The 15,475-nt window shown below is 40.3% G+C and overlaps 1 protein-coding gene across 1 annotated transcript; it reads left to right on the top strand.

Moving 5' to 3' along the window:
• Window positions 1–851: 851 nt before the first annotated feature.
• Window positions 852–5,627, top strand: LOC118433733. Its single transcript, XM_035845963.1, has 11 exons — window positions 852–918; window positions 1,024–1,163; window positions 3,604–3,663; window positions 3,736–3,858; window positions 3,938–4,098; window positions 4,175–4,265; window positions 4,330–4,507; window positions 4,584–4,762; window positions 4,846–5,005; window positions 5,090–5,220; window positions 5,295–5,627. Exons 1-11 carry the CDS (start codon window positions 852–854, stop codon window positions 5,604–5,606), a joined length of 1,602 nt encoding a protein of 533 aa, XP_035701856.1. The 3' UTR covers window positions 5,607–5,627.
• The last annotated feature ends 9,848 nt before the right edge of the window (window positions 5,628–15,475 follow it).

Raw genomic sequence — 15,475 nt, 5'->3', positions numbered from 1 at the left:
CTCCGTAAAGGGCGCGTTTTACGCCCCTAGGCCATGACTACAAAAGTGAAACGGAGCACTTTTGCGATAACTTTAAAGGAATCCGAGAAAACTCCGAAATACCGAAACTACATGAAAAGGGAAAACCTAAATCTTGTATGTCCTGCCAAATGCCACCCGTTACAGTTAGAGACTCCGCAAAGGGCGCGTTGTACGCCCCTCGGTGTGGACTTGAAAGTGTATAACCAGCTCTGAACCGATAACTTGAAAGGAAGACCGAGAAAATTGCGAAATACCGAAACTGCCTGAAAAAGGGGTGAAAATAAATCTTAAGATACCTGCCAAATGCCACACGTTACAGTTAGAGACTTCCGGTTTGCGTCATTTAGACGCCCCTACACGCTAAATAATGTTGTGTACAACCACTTGAGGAAAACGATATTGTAGAAATTTTTCTCAGCATTGATGAAAATTTGCTATTATGAGAAGCAAAAAATACTCAATTTCCTTGGACAAAGTTGATTTTACCCAATATTGGATAAATTGTATTCAATAATTTAGCTAAAAGGATTTTACACAGAGTTGTTAAAAAATTGCATAAATCCATGAGTGATTTTTGTTCAAGATTGAGGAAAGATTGATCAAAATGGTTGGTTGTTTAAAGTTCATTCAATCTAGACAAGCTTTACTCATGAACAGAGGAAAATACTGTCATGCACTGAGGAAAATTCGCTAAACTGTTGTAGGTTTACCCCGCTTGCGGCGGGTCTCTTATTTCCTTCTTAGTTGGAAGCACGACACCGGTGAGACAAGTCACGTAAAAAAATCTACAATTTTTTTAATTGCTGCGAAAAAATTAAATTTTCATCATAATGAGTGACTTCGTTGAAAAAGTTCTGGAATCGGCAGGATTAGCTGAACTTCTTCAAACATTCAAAGGTACGAAATTAATGTAATTTAGTATTTTTTAACTAATTTATCAACTAACTAAATTTATACTTATTATTTATTAATCATTATTAATTGTACTTTTTCAAATTATAGATCAAGATATTGATGAAGATGTCCTCCGTAAATTGCCTGATTGCCAAACCGGATCTATTGAAGAGCGCCTGTTTGCTGCCATTGTTTCGTCAGTTGGGCGGAGGCTGAAAATTATTAATTCTATCAGAGAAGTCGTCGCCGTAAGTACCTCTGGTGATCAACTTTATAATTGTAGCATTTGTCAGACCAATTTTAAAGAATTCAATATATATTGGAATCATCTAATCATTTTTCATGAAATTAGTAAAGGGATAGCTAGAATTAATTGCCCTTTGTGCTCGACAATGTTTACAAGTACAGAGACTCTTAAAAATCACGTCAAAGTTTTTTGTCCAAAGAATAGAAGAAGGTCAGAAAATTCTAAAATTATTTATTCTCCAGATGTGCCTCAAAATATTGAAACAGAAATAGGGCCAAGTTTGCTGGCCAATATTAGCAACGATTATAAGTTAGCTTTTGTTAAAACACTTCAAATGTCAGGTTCCATTCCGCTAGTAAAGTCAGCTGAAATCCTAGCATCCGCGAATTCTTTAGTAAATAGCGTGGTAGAAATTGCAAAAAATTTTGCCAGCAGTAATATCAAAAAGGATGATTTGCTAATTAAACTGAATACTTTAAAAGATCCTTTCCATAAATCAAATTCTTCGCAATATTTAATTGAAAAGGGTTTAAAAGATCAAGAAATTTACAATGAGACTACTGAAATTAAACTCGGGTCACATTTTAAATTTGACAAGTCAGCCGAGTCAGTGATAGAAAAATTTGATTACATGTATTATTTTGATTTGTCTAAAACTTTGCCAATAATTTTATCCCGCTATAAGAACGAATGCAATTTCGTGATTGATGATAATAATCCCAATATTTTTTTAAATTTTAAATCTGGAAATTATTTTAGAAGATTGACCGGAAACCCACTTTGCTTGCAAATTTACTATGATGACATAGAAATTTGCAATCCACTTGGAGCAAAGGCAAAAATACATAAATTAGCGATGTTTTATTTCGTGATTGCAAATTTTCCACCTCACTTAAAATCTCAATTGTCCACAATTTTCCCTCTATTAATTGTTAAGTCAAAATTTGTAAAAGAGTATGGAATTAACAAAATATTGAAACCAATGGTGGATGAATTTAAGAAAATGTCTGTAAGTAACCAGCTCAATTTTTTATTGGACTCGCCATTCACACACGTAGCTTTGTTACAAGTTTGTGGAGACAATTTAGGTCTTCATTCCTTACTTGGATATACGGATGGGTTTAATGCCAATTACAGGTGCAGATTTTGTAAGGGTAACAAGCACTTCACCCAAATTGCTATAGAGGAGGAAGCCTTGTTACGCCGGAATATTAATAATTATACCTCTGATTTGGTAATTGGAGATATTTCTTTAACAGGGATACGAGAGGAGTCAATTCTAAATGATATTTCGTATTTCCATGTCACTGAAAATAATGCCCCAGATATTATGCATGATTTTTTTGAAGGAATATGCATAATTGAATTAAAAATAGCCTTGGATTATCTTATAAAATCTAGGAAAATGACTTTGCAAGAAGTAAATCACAGAATTTCGACCTGTTTCAAAAAGAATAGTCATAAAGTGAACAAATTTCCAGAAATCAGTCAATCCTTTATTAGTGATGAAAAAAATCTTGCTTTTCAGCATCAGAAATGAGCAATTTTTTTCTTATTTTTCCTGCAATTTTTTTAGAATATTTTTGTGATTCAAAAGTGGTAGAGTTAATTTTAAAACTTAGAAGAATTATCCGAATCATTATGGCACCATTAATTTCACGTGATGGTCTATCATTATTGCGATATTTAATTGCTGATCACCACCAGCTTTATATTAGTTTAACTGGTAATAATCTCACTCCAAAGTTGCACCATATTTTACATTACCCCTATGCAATAGAGCAGCTGGGTCCGTTAAAAAATTATTGGTGCATGAGATTTGAAGCAAAACATAGATTTAGCAAAATTGTAGGAAAAACTTCGTACAATTTCAAGAACATAGCAAAATCGGTAGCAAGACGGTTATCTTTAAATTTAGCATTCTCACTTGATTGTTCCAAAGATGAGGGTAACGAAATTGTGCAAATTAAGTACGGTCAGGGAGTTAGAATAAAGCTGGACGAATTGAAAGGAAATTTCGACTTTTCGTCAGTAAATGTTGGCAATGAGGAGACAATTTTGTCTGTCGATAATGTAAGTGCAAATGGTACTTTAATTTCCTCCCAGAAATATTTTATCATAGGAAGTAATGAGAGTCAGCTTCAATTCTGTCAAATCGAACTTTGTTTTGTATATAATGATCAAGTTTTTATTTGTGTTTCTCCAATTACTTGTGTGGAATTGCTTAATAATTCGTGTCTTTTTAAAGTAACAGGTAAAAAACCAGCAATCATTGTTAAACCTCAATTATTAGATTTGGAGCACCCTTTGATTGTGGCAAATACCAATCTGGAGTATGACGTGATATGTTGTCCAATAGAATTAGTTTAATTTTTTTAACTATTTAAATTTTATCACGGTTTAAATGCAGTTATGTTTTAAGCTTTTTTGTATTATAATAGAAAGTTAGCGAACAGCATCCGACGCCGAGAGCCGAGGAAACACAATTTAATTTAGTTCTGGTAAGTAAAACATTATTATGGATCCTAATTTTTTGCATGAAGTATAATAATAATGTTTACTTCCATTTTCAGATTGATAGTGAGGAAAACAGTTCACAAATCTCACAATCCATTAATAGTTTTGAGCAAGAATCCATTTGCTCTGTAAATATTTATGAAAGTGACAAATGTTTATTACTGGAAGATGCATTATTTGTAAGTGAATTATTTAAGAAGTAGAAAAGTAATAGATATGTTAGCTGATATAAAGTTAACAAATTTATTATTTTTTCAGAATGTAAAGGATATCATAATTCAATCCGATAATGAGAAAGGTACGACCAAAGGGCAAGAAATGTTGCAGCAAATCATTCATCTCGGAATGGCCACGTTTCAGATAAAGAGTTTAATTAAACGACGGACTGTAAATAATCTCATCAAAAACCATTCCAACTAGTAATCGTTTACATAAATTTCCTGGTTGTCTCTTTAATTAGTCTATAGGAAATTATTTTATTTATTTTATTTACAGTCCACCACGCCATGTGAAGCAAAATCTGGCTCACTGTATCGCTTCACAATTATTTGGACATCTCACCGAACAGCAGCAGAGTGATATTAAAGTAAACCCAAAGTATTTATCTACGATTTAAGTATACGATTGATGTTTAAATATATATTTTGCAGAGTTTATTCTATAGTGATGCCAAGTCAATTGAGACGGAGAAAGTTGATGTGAGAGGGAAAATTATTTACAAAAACATTCCAGCAACAGGATTGATCGAGGACCGGTTAAAATATGTGCGAAATAAAAATAGAATCTCAATCAGGAAGCAGCCTAGAGTCCCCGAATCAACTGTTATTGGTAATTTCAACATTATACCACATAATTATTGTTGCAAACCTTTTTGTTATAAATAATAACACCATATACTTGACAGATCCTGCTGCGGAGGAGTATGAAATGAAATCTTGGTTATCAAATTCCAACTCGCCAAAATCGCAGGTGTTACAATATATGAAGGACACCTTTAATTTGCGGAGCCTGGAAATAAAAAACACTACTAATTTGATCGACACTTTAAACGAATGGCCGCATTTGCTTGAAACATCTGGTGTAGTAAGTGTTACATTATATTATTTACAGAAGTAAAAATAAATAAATATCTAGTTTTATTTTAATCACTGTCCTTAAAATCTTAGATAGACGTTGACTTTGAACGATTGAATCCGGGGAAGTCTGAACTACTTCTAAGGAAGTGGCCAGGCGTCGCAAAACAAATTTGCGAATTTGCTGAGAAGTCTCAAGCTAAAGCAATAACAGAGGCAGGAATTAAAAAACTGTTTTCCAAATTAACATCAGGTATGCAACAACAGGATTAGATAATAATATAACACATGGTGTTTGTATTTGTGCGTTATGAAAATTAATGTGTTAATTTATTAGATGAGATTGCCATTGCTGCCTTTGTAATGCTGCCGTATTTGACCTCAACGTCCGCTTATAGGAAGAGAGGAGCCAAAAAAGTTAAAATAACTGCTGCGGCGGCTGCTGAATTTTTTATCCAATTCGTTTCGGTACGTGTTACGTGTAATTATTTGGTGCGAATTGGTCTCATTTTATTTATTTATCTTGATTTGTTTTAATTTAGAAAACTTTTGATTTGGAGTCATTGAAGACAAGTGAATCGGAACGACGCCAACCTTTTGTTATTTGTGTAGGAAATTTGGCAAACCTTGAAATTAAGGACGTCTTCGTTATGCTAGAACGGAAATTAATTAAGTCTCCGACAATGATGTCAGCGGTAGATCTATGTTTTAAATTGTTCCATGTTTTGAAACTTAAATTCCCTGATGAATGTTACCCGGTCTGGTCATTCTTTGATCACTGCGTCTATCAGATCAAAGAAATTGTATCTCCTCCCGCATCAGTATTAGCGTTAGGATCTCAAATTAAAATTTAATTAATTTTGTTTTATTGTTTGACTCGGATATTGATATATTAGTAATAACTAATTCCAATAATTTAAATTTTGTTTGTCTATTTAGATTTGTTAAGATGAATTATTATCTACGGCTGAATTTTATTCTAAATAAAAATACCAACAAATATCAATAATACGTTGTGGAAATTTTATTAAACATTTGGCTAAAATTCATACAAGTAACTGTGTAAATAATTTACAATGAGTTGAGCATAATTTATACATGCATTTGGGTATTTTTCGGTCAAGTAGTTAATTAAAATCTGTTCAAGACAATATTAAAGAACGCTCAACTCAGCTGGCTAAAGTTTACTCAACATTGAGGAAAACGAATTACTCAACTGGCTTGTGCAAAATTTGTACAAGACTTGTTTCCATCACTTTTTTCCTCAGGGTTGCGCAAAATTTTGCGCAAGGTTGGCTAAAATTTCCCCATTTTTTTTTAGTGTGTAGGTGTGGGCTTGCAAGTGTAGAAGCACTGAAGCGATAACTTGAAATCCAGCTTTTTTCTTAAAATCCAAAACGTCCCCCCTTCTCTCTTAAAAGGGAAGGCTTAAATCTTGTATGTCCTGCCAAATGCCACCCGTTACAGCTAGAGACTCCGGAAAGGGCGCGTTTTACGCCCCTAGGCCATAGCTACAAAAGTGAAACGGAGCACTTTTGCGATAACTTTAAAGGAATCCGAGAAAACTCCGAAATACCGAAACTACATGAAAAGGGAAAACCTAAATCTTGTATGTCCTGCCAAATGCCACCCGTTACAGTTAGAGACTCCGGAAAGGGCGCGTTGTACGCCCCTCGGTGTGGACTTGAAAGTGTATAACCAGCTCTGAACCGATAACTTGAAAGGAAGACCGAGAAAATTGCGAAATACCGAAACTGCCTGAAAAAGGGGTGAAAATAAATCTTAAGATACGTGCCAAATGCCACACGTTACAGTTAGAGACTTCCGGTTTGCGTCATTTAGACGCCCCTAGGTGTGGGCTTGCAAGTGTAGAAGCACTGAAGCGATAACTTGAAATCCAGCTTTTTTCTTAAAATCCAAAACGTCCCCCCTTCTCTCTTAAAAGGGAAGGCTTAAATCTTGTATGTCCTGCCAAATGCCACCCGTTACAGCTAGAGACTCCGTAAAGGGCGCGTTTTACGCCCCTAGGCCATGGCTACAAAAGTGAAACGGAGCACTTTTGCGATAACTTTAAAGGAATCCGAGAAAACTGCGAAATAAAGAAAACACGAAAATGGAAAACCTAAATCTTGTATTTCCTGCCAAATGCCACCCGTTACAGCTAGAGACTCCGGAAAGGGCGCGTTTTACGCCCCTAGGCCATGGCTACAAACGTATAAAACCACTTTTGCGATAACTTTAAAGGAATCCGAGAAAACTCCGAAATACCGAAACTACATGAAAAGGGAAAACCTAAATCTTGTATGTCCTGCCAAATGCCACCCGTTACAGTTAGAGACTCCGGAAAGGGCGCGTTGTACGCCCCTCGGTGTGGACTTGAAAGTGTATAACCAGCTCTGAACCGATAACTTGAAAGGAAGACCGAGAAAATTGCGAAATACCGAAACTGCCTGAAAAAGGGGTGAAAATAAATCTTAAGATACCTGCCAAATGCCACACGTTACAGTTAGAGACTTCCGGTTTGCGTCATTTAGACGCCCCTAGGTGTGGGCTTGCAAGTGTAGAAGCACTGAAGCGATAACTTGAAATCCAGCTTTTTTCTTAAAATCCAAAACGTCCCCCCTTCTCTCTTAAAAGGGAAGGCTTAAATCTTGTATGTCCTGCCAAATGCCACCCGTTACAGCTAGAGACTCCGTAAAGGGCGCGTTTTACGCCCCTAGGCCATGACTACAAAAGTGAAACGGAGCACTTTTGCGATAACTTTAAAGGAATCCGAGAAAACTCCGAAATACCGAAACTACATGAAAAGGGAAAACCTAAATCTTGTATGTCCTGCCAAATGCCACCCGTTACAGTTAGAGACTCCGGAAAGGGCGCGTTGTACGCCCCTCGGTGTGGACTTGAAAGTGTATAACCAGCTCTGAACCGATAACTTGAAAGGAAGACCGAGAAAATTGCGAAATACCGAAACTGCCTGAAAAAGGGGTGAAAATAAATCTTAAGATACCTGCCAAATGCCACACGTTACAGTTAGAGACTTCCGGTTTGCGTCATTTAGACGCCCCTAGGTGTGGGCTTGCAAGTGTAGAAGCACTGAAGCGATAACTTGAAATCCAGCTTTTTTCTTAAAATCCAAAAGGTCCCCCCTTCTCTCTTAAAAGGGAAGGCTTAAATCTTGTATGTCCTGCCAAATGCCACCCGTTACAGCTAGAGACTCCGTAAAGGGCGCGTTTTACGCCCCTAGGCCATGACTACAAAAGTGAAACGGAGCACTTTTGCGATAACTTTAAAGGAATCCGAGAAAACTCCGAAATACCGAAACTACATGAAAAGGGAAAACCTAAATCTTGTATGTCCTGCCAAATGCCACCCGTTACAGTTAGAGACTCCGGAAAGGGCGCGTTGTACGCCCCTCGGTGTGGACTTGAAAGTGTATAACCAGCTCTGAACCGATAACTTGAAAGGAAGACCGAGAAAATTGCGAAATACCGAAACTGCCTGAAAAAGGGGTGAAAATAAATCTTAAGATACCTGCCAAATGCCACACGTTACAGTTAGAGACTTCCGGTTTGCGTCATTTAGACGCCCCTAGGTGTGGGCTTGCAAGTGTAGAAGCACTGAAGCGATAACTTGAAATCCAGCTTTTTTCTTAAAATCCAAAACGTCCCCCTTCTCTCTTAAAAGGGAAGGCTTAAATCTTGTATGTCCTGCCAAATGCCACCCGTTACAGCTAGAGACTCCGGAAAGGGCGCGTTTTACGCCCCTAGGCCATGCTACAAAAGTGAAACGGAGCACTTTTGCGATAACTTTAAAGGAATCCGAGAAAACTCCGAAATACCGAAACTACATGAAAAGGGAAAACCTAAATCTTGTATGTCCTGCCAAATGCCACCCGTTACAGTTAGAGACTCCGGAAAGGGCGCGTTGTACGCCCCTCGGTGTGGACTTGAAAGTGTATAACCAGCTCTGAACCGATAACTTGAAAGGAAGACCGAGAAAATTGCGAAATACCGAAACTGCCTGAAAAAGGGGTGAAAATAAATCTTAAGATACGTGCCAAATGCCACACGTTACAGTTAGAGACTTCCGGTTTGCGTCATTTAGACGCCCCTAGGTGTGGGCTTGCAAGTGTAGAAGCACTGAAGCGATAACTTGAAATCCAGCTTTTTTCTTAAAATCCAAAACGTCCCCCCTTCTCTCTTAAAAGGGAAGGCTTAAATCTTGTATGTCCTGCCAAATGCCACCCGTTACAGCTAGAGACTCCGTAAAGGGCGCGTTTTACGCCCCTAGGCCATGACTACAAAAGTGAAACGGAGCACTTTTGCGATAACTTTAAAGGAATCCGAGAAAACTGCGAAATAAAGAAAACACGAAAATGGAAAACCTAAATCTTGTATTTCCTGCCAAATGCCACCCGTTACAGCTAGAGACTCCGGAAAGGGCGCGTTTTACGCCCCTAGGCCATGGCTACAAACGTATAAAACCACTTTTGCGATAACTTTAAAGGAATCCGAGAAAACTCCGAAATACCGAAACTACATGAAAAGGGAAAACCTAAATCTTGTATGTCCTGCCAAATGCCACCCGTTACAGTTAGAGACTCCGGAAAGGGCGCGTTGTACGCCCCTCGGTGTGGACTTGAAAGTGTATAACCAGCTCTGAACCGATAACTTGAAAGGAAGACCGAGAAAATTGCGAAATACCGAAACTGCCTGAAAAAGGGGTGAAAATAAATCTTAAGATACCTGCCAAATGCCACACGTTACAGTTAGAGACTTCCGGTTTGCGTCATTTAGACGCCCCTAGGTGTGGGCTTGCAAGTGTAGAAGCACTGAAGCGATAACTTGAAATCCAGCTTTTTTCTTAAAATCCAAAAGGTCCCCCCTTCTCTCTTAAAAGGGAAGGCTTAAATCTTGTATGTCCTGCCAAATGCCACCCGTTACAGCTAGAGACTCCGGAAAGGGCGCGTTTTACGCCCCTAGGCCATGGCTACAAACGTATAAAACCACTTTTGCGATAACTTTAAAGGAATCCGAGAAAACTCCGAAATACCGAAACTACATGAAAAGGGAAAACCTAAATCTTGTATGTCCTGCCAAATGCCACCCGTTACAGTTAGAGACTCCGGAAAGGGCGCGTTGTACGCCCCTCGGTGTGGACTTGAAAGTGTATAACCAGCTCTGAACCGATAACTTGAAAGGAAGACCGAGAAAATTGCGAAATACCGAAACTGCCTGAAAAAGGGGTGAAAATAAATCTTAAGATACCTGCCAAATGCCACACGTTACAGTTAGAGACTTCCGGTTTGCGTCATTTAGACGCCCCTAGGTGTGGGCTTGCAAGTGTAGAAGCACTGAAGCGATAACTTGAAATCCAGCTTTTTTCTTAAAATCCAAAACGTCCCCCCTTCTCTCTTAAAAGGGAAGGCTTAAATCTTGTATGTCCTGCCAAATGCCACCCGTTACAGCTAGAGACTCCGTAAAGGGCGCGTTTTACGCCCCTAGGCCATGGCTACAAAAGTGAAACGGAGCACTTTTGCGATAACTTTAAAGGAATCCGAGAAAACTGCGAAATAAAGAAACACGAAAATGGAAAACCTAAATCTTGTATTTCCTGCCAAATGCCACCCGTTACAGCTAGAGACTCCGGAAAGGGCGCGTTTTACGCCCCTAGGCCATGGCTACAAACGTATAAACCACTTTTGCGATAACTTTAAAGGAATCCGAGAAAACTCCGAAATACCGAAACTACATGAAAAGGGAAAACCTAAATCTTGTATGTCCTGCCAAATGCCACCCGTTACAGTTAGAGACTCCGGAAAGGGCGCGTTGTACGCCCCTCGGTGTGGACTTGAAAGTGTATAACCAGCTCTGAACCGATAACTTGAAAGGAAGACCGAGAAAATTGCGAAATACCGAAACTGCCTGAAAAAGGGGTGAAAATAAATCTTAAGATACCTGCCAAATGCCACACGTTACAGTTAGAGACTTCCGGTTTGCGTCATTTAGACGCCCCTAGGTGTGGGCTTGCAAGTGTAGAAGCACTGAAGCGATAACTTGAAATCCAGCTTTTTTCTTAAAATCCAAAACGTCCCCCCTTCTCTCTTAAAAGGGAAGGCTTAAATCTTGTATGTCCTGCCAAATGCCACCCGTTACAGCTAGAGACTCCGTAAAGGGCGCGTTTTACGCCCCTAGGCCATGGCTACAAAAGTGAAACGGAGCACTTTTGCGATAACTTTAAAGGAATCCGAGAAAACTCCGAAATACCGAAACTACATGAAAAGGGAAAACCTAAATCTTGTATGTCCTGCCAAATGCCACCCGTTACAGTTAGAGACTCCGGAAAGGGCGCGTTGTACGCCCCTCGGTGTGGACTTGAAAGTGTATAACCAGCTCTGAACCGATAACTTGAAAGGAAGACCGAGAAAATTGCGAAATACCGAAACTGCCTGAAAAAGGGGTGAAAATAAATCTTAAGATACCTGCCAAATGCCACCCGTTACAGCTAGAGACTCCGTAAAGGGCGCGTTTTACGCCCCTAGGCCATGGCTACAAACGTATAAAACCACTTTTGCGATAACTTTAAAGGAATCCGAGAAAACTCCGAAATACCGAAACTACATGAAAAGGGAAAACCTAAATCTTGTATGTCCTGCCAAATGCCACCCGTTACAGTTAGAGACTCCGGAAAGGGCGCGTTGTACGCCCCTCGGTGTGGACTTGAAAGTGTATAACCAGCTCTGAACCGATAACTTGAAAGGAAGACCGAGAAAATTGCGAAATACCGAAACTGCCTGAAAAAGGGGTGAAAATAAATCTTAAGATACCTGCCAAATGCCACACGTTACAGTTAGAGACTTCCGGTTTGCGTCATTTAGACGCCCCTAGGTGTGGGCTTGCAAGTGTAGAAGCACTGAAGCGATAACTTGAAATCCAGCTTTTTTCTTAAAATCCAAAACGTCCCCCCTTCTCTCTTAAAAGGGAAGGCTTAAATCTTGTATGTCCTGCCAAATGCCACCCGTTACAGCTAGAGACTCCGGAAAGGGCGCGTTTTACGCCCCTAGGCCATAGCTACAAAAGTGAAACGGAGCACTTTTACGATAACTTTAAAGGAATCCGAGAAAACTCCGAAATACCGAAACTACATGAAAAGGGAAAACCTAAATCTTGTATGTCCTGCCAAATGCCACCCGTTACAGTTAGAGACTCCGGAAAGGGCGCGTTGTACGCCCCTCGGTGTGGACTTGAAAGTGTATAACCAGCTCTGAACCGATAACTTGAAAGGAAGACCGAGAAAATTGCGAAATACCGAAACTGCCTGAAAAAGGGGTGAAAATAAATCTTAAGATACCTGCCAAATGCCACACGTTACAGTTAGAGACTTCCGGTTTGCGTCATTTAGACGCCCTAGGTGTGGGCTTGCAAGTGTAGAAGCACTGAAGCGATAACTTGAAATCCAGCTTTTTCTTAAAATCCAAACGTCCCCCTTCTCTCTTAAAAGGGAAGCTTAAATTTGTATGTCCTGCCAAATGCCACCCGTTACAGCTAGAGACTCCGGAAAGGGCGCGTTTTAGCCCCTAGGCCATAGCTACAAAAGTGAAACGGAGCACTTTTGCGATAACTTTAAAGGAATCCGAGAAAACTCCGAAATACCGAAACTACATGAAAGGGAAAACCTAAATCTTGTATGTCCTGCCAAATGCCACCCGTTACAGTTAGAGACTCCGGAAAGGGCGCGTTGTACGCCCCTCGGTGTGGACTTGAAAGTGTATAACCAGCTCTGAACCGATAACTTGAAAGGAAGACCGAGAAAATTGCGAAATACCGAAACTGCCTGAAAAAGGGGTGAAAATAAATCTTAAGATACCTGCCAAATGCCACACGTTACAGTTAGAGACTTCCGGTTTGCGTCATTTAGACGCCCCTAGGTGTGGGCTTGCAAGTGTAGAAGCACTGAAGCGATAACTTGAAATCCAGCTTTTTCTTAAAATCCAAAACGTCCCCCCTTCTCTCTAAAAGGGAAGGCTTAAATCTTGTATGTCCTGCCAAATGCACCCGTTACAGCTAGAGACTCCGGAAAGGGCGCGTTTTACGCCCCTAGGCCATAGCTACAAAAGTGAAACGGAGCACTTTTGCGATAACTTTAAAGGAATCCGAGAAAACTCCGAAATACCGAAACTACATGAAAAGGGAAACCTAAATCTTGTATGTCCTGCCAAATGCCACCCGTTACAGTTAGAGACTCCGGAAAGGGCGCGTTGTACGCCCCTCGGTGTGGACTTGAAAGTGTATAACCAGCTCTGAACCGATAACTTGAAAGGAAGACCGAGAAAATTGCGAAATACCGAAACTGCCTGAAAAAGGGGTGAAAATAAATCTTAAGATACCTGCCAAATGCCACACGTTACAGTTAGAGACTTCCGGTTTGCGTCATTTAGACGCCCCTAGGTGTGGGCTTGCAAGTGTAGAAGCACTGAAGCGATAACTTGAAATCCAGCTTTTTTCTTAAAATCCAAAACGTCCCCCTTCTCTCTTAAAAGGGAAGGCTTAAATCTTGTATGTCCTGCCAAATGCCACCCGTTACAGCTAGAGACTCCGGAAGGGCGCGTTTACGCCCCTAGCCATAGCTACAAAGTGAAACGGAGCACTTTTGCGATAACTTTAAAGGAATCCGAGGAAAACTCCGAAATACCGAAACTACATGAAAAGGGAAAACCTAAATCTTGTATGTCCTGCCAAATGCCACCCGTTACAGTTAGAGACTCCGGAAAGGGCGCGTTGTACGCCCCTCGGTGTGGACTTGAAAGTGTATAACCAGCTCTGAACGATAACTTGAAAGGAAGACCGAGAAATTGCGAAATACCGAAACTGCCTGAAAAAGGGGTGAAAATAAATCTTAAGATACGTGCCAAATGCCACACGTTACAGTTAGAGACTTCCGGTTTGCGTCATTTAGACGCCCCTAGGTGTGGGCTTGCAAGTGTAGAAGCACTGAAGCGATAACTTGAAATCCAGCTTTTTTCTTAAAATCCAAAACGTCCCCCCTTCTCTCTTAAAAGGGAAGGCTTAAATCTTGTATGTCCTGCCAAATGCCACCCGTTACAGCTAGAGACTCCGTAAAGGGCGCGTTTTACGCCCCTAGGCCATGACTACAAAAGTGAAACGGAGCACTTTTGCGATAACTTTAAAGGAATCCGAGAAAACTGCGAAATAAGAAAACACGAAAATGGAAAACCTAAATCTTGTATTTCCTGCAAATGCCACCCGTTACAGCTAGAGACTCCGGAAAGGGCGCGTTTTACGCCCCTAGGCCATGGCTACAAACGTATAAAACCACTTTTGCGATAACTTTAAAGGAATCCGAGAAAACTCCGAAATACCGAAACTACATGAAAAGGGAAAACCTAAATCTTGTATGTCCTGCCAAATGCCACCCGTTACAGTTAGAGACTCCGGAAAGGGCGCGTTGTACGCCCCTCGGTGTGGACTTGAAAGTGTATAACCAGCTCTGAACCGATAACTTGAAAGGAAGACCGAGAAAATTGCGAAATACCGAAACTGCCTGAAAAAGGGGTGAAAATAAATCTTAAGATACCTGCCAAATGCCACACGTTACAGTTAGAGACTTCCGGTTTGCGTCATTTAGACGCCCTAGGTGTGGGCTTGCAAGTGTAGAAGCACTGAAGCGATAACTTGAAAATCCAGCTTTTTTCTTAAAATCCAAAACGTCCCCCCTTCTCTCTTAAAAGGGAGGCTTAAATCTTGTATGTCCTGCCAAATGCCACCCGTTACAGCTAGAGACTCCGAAAGGGCGCGTTTTACGCCCCTAGGCCATAGCTACAAAAGTGAAACGGAGCACTTTTACGATAACTTTAAAGGAATCCGAGAAAACTCCGAAATACCGAAACTACATGAAAAGGGAAAACCTAAATCTTGTATGTCCTGCCAAATGCCACCGTTACAGTTAGAGACTCCGGAAAGGGCGCGTTGTACGCCCTCGGTGTGGACTTGAAAGTGTATAACCAGCTCTGAACCGATAACTTGAAAGGAAGACCGAGAAAATTGCGAAATACCGAAACTGCCTGAAAAAGGGGTGAAAATAAATCTTAAGATACCTGCCAAATGCCACACGTTACAGTTAGAGACTTCCGGTTTGCGTCATTTAGACGCCCCTAGGTGTGGGCTTGCAAGTGTAGAAGCACTGAAGCGATAACTTGAAATCCAGCTTTTTTTCTTAAAATCCAAAACGTCCCCCCTTCTCTCTTAAAAGGGAAGGCTTAAATCTTGTATGTCCTGCCAAATGCCACCCGTTACAGCTAGAGACTCCGTAAAGGGCGCGTTTTACGCCCTAGGCCATGATACAAAAGTGAAACGGAGCACTTTTGCGATAACTTTAAAGGAATCCGAGAAAACTGCGAAATAAAGAAAACACGAAAATGGAAAACCTAAATCTTGTATTTCCTGCCAAATGCCACCCGTTACAGCTAGAGACTCCGGAAAGGGCGCGTTTTACGCCCCTAGGCCATGGCTACAAAAGTGAAACGGAGCACTTTTGCGATAACTTTAAAGGAATCCGAGGAAAACTCGAATACCGAAACTACATGAAAAGGAAAACCTAAATCTTGTATGTCTGCCAAATGCCACCCGTTACAGTTAGAGACTCCGGAAAGGGCGCGTTGTACGCCCCTCGGTGTGGACTTGAAAGTGTATAACCAGCTCTGAAC

This window comes from Folsomia candida, unplaced genomic scaffold, assembly GCF_002217175.1.
Source record: "Folsomia candida strain VU population unplaced genomic scaffold, ASM221717v1 Fcan01_Sc082, whole genome shotgun sequence".
Lineage (NCBI taxonomy): Eukaryota > Metazoa > Arthropoda > Collembola > Entomobryomorpha > Isotomidae > Folsomia > Folsomia candida.
Note: the sequence above shows the minus strand (reverse complement) of the source record. Positions and strands in the feature narration are given on the sequence as shown.

What these genes read in the sequence shown, in the direction of transcription:
- LOC118433733 (XM_035845963.1), top strand. Translation starts at nt 852, where the DNA reads ATGAGTGACTTCGTTGAAAAAGTTCTGGAATCGGCAGGATTAGCTGAA. An exon ending in TACTGGAAGATGCATTATTT is followed by an intron (nt 3,859 to 3,937) that starts GTAAGTGAATTA and finishes TTATTTTTTCAG; the next exon opens with AATGTAAAGGATATCATAAT. An exon ending in ATCAAAAACCATTCCAACTA is followed by an intron (nt 4,099 to 4,174) that starts GTAATCGTTTAC and finishes TTTTATTTACAG; the next exon opens with TCCACCACGCCATGTGAAGC.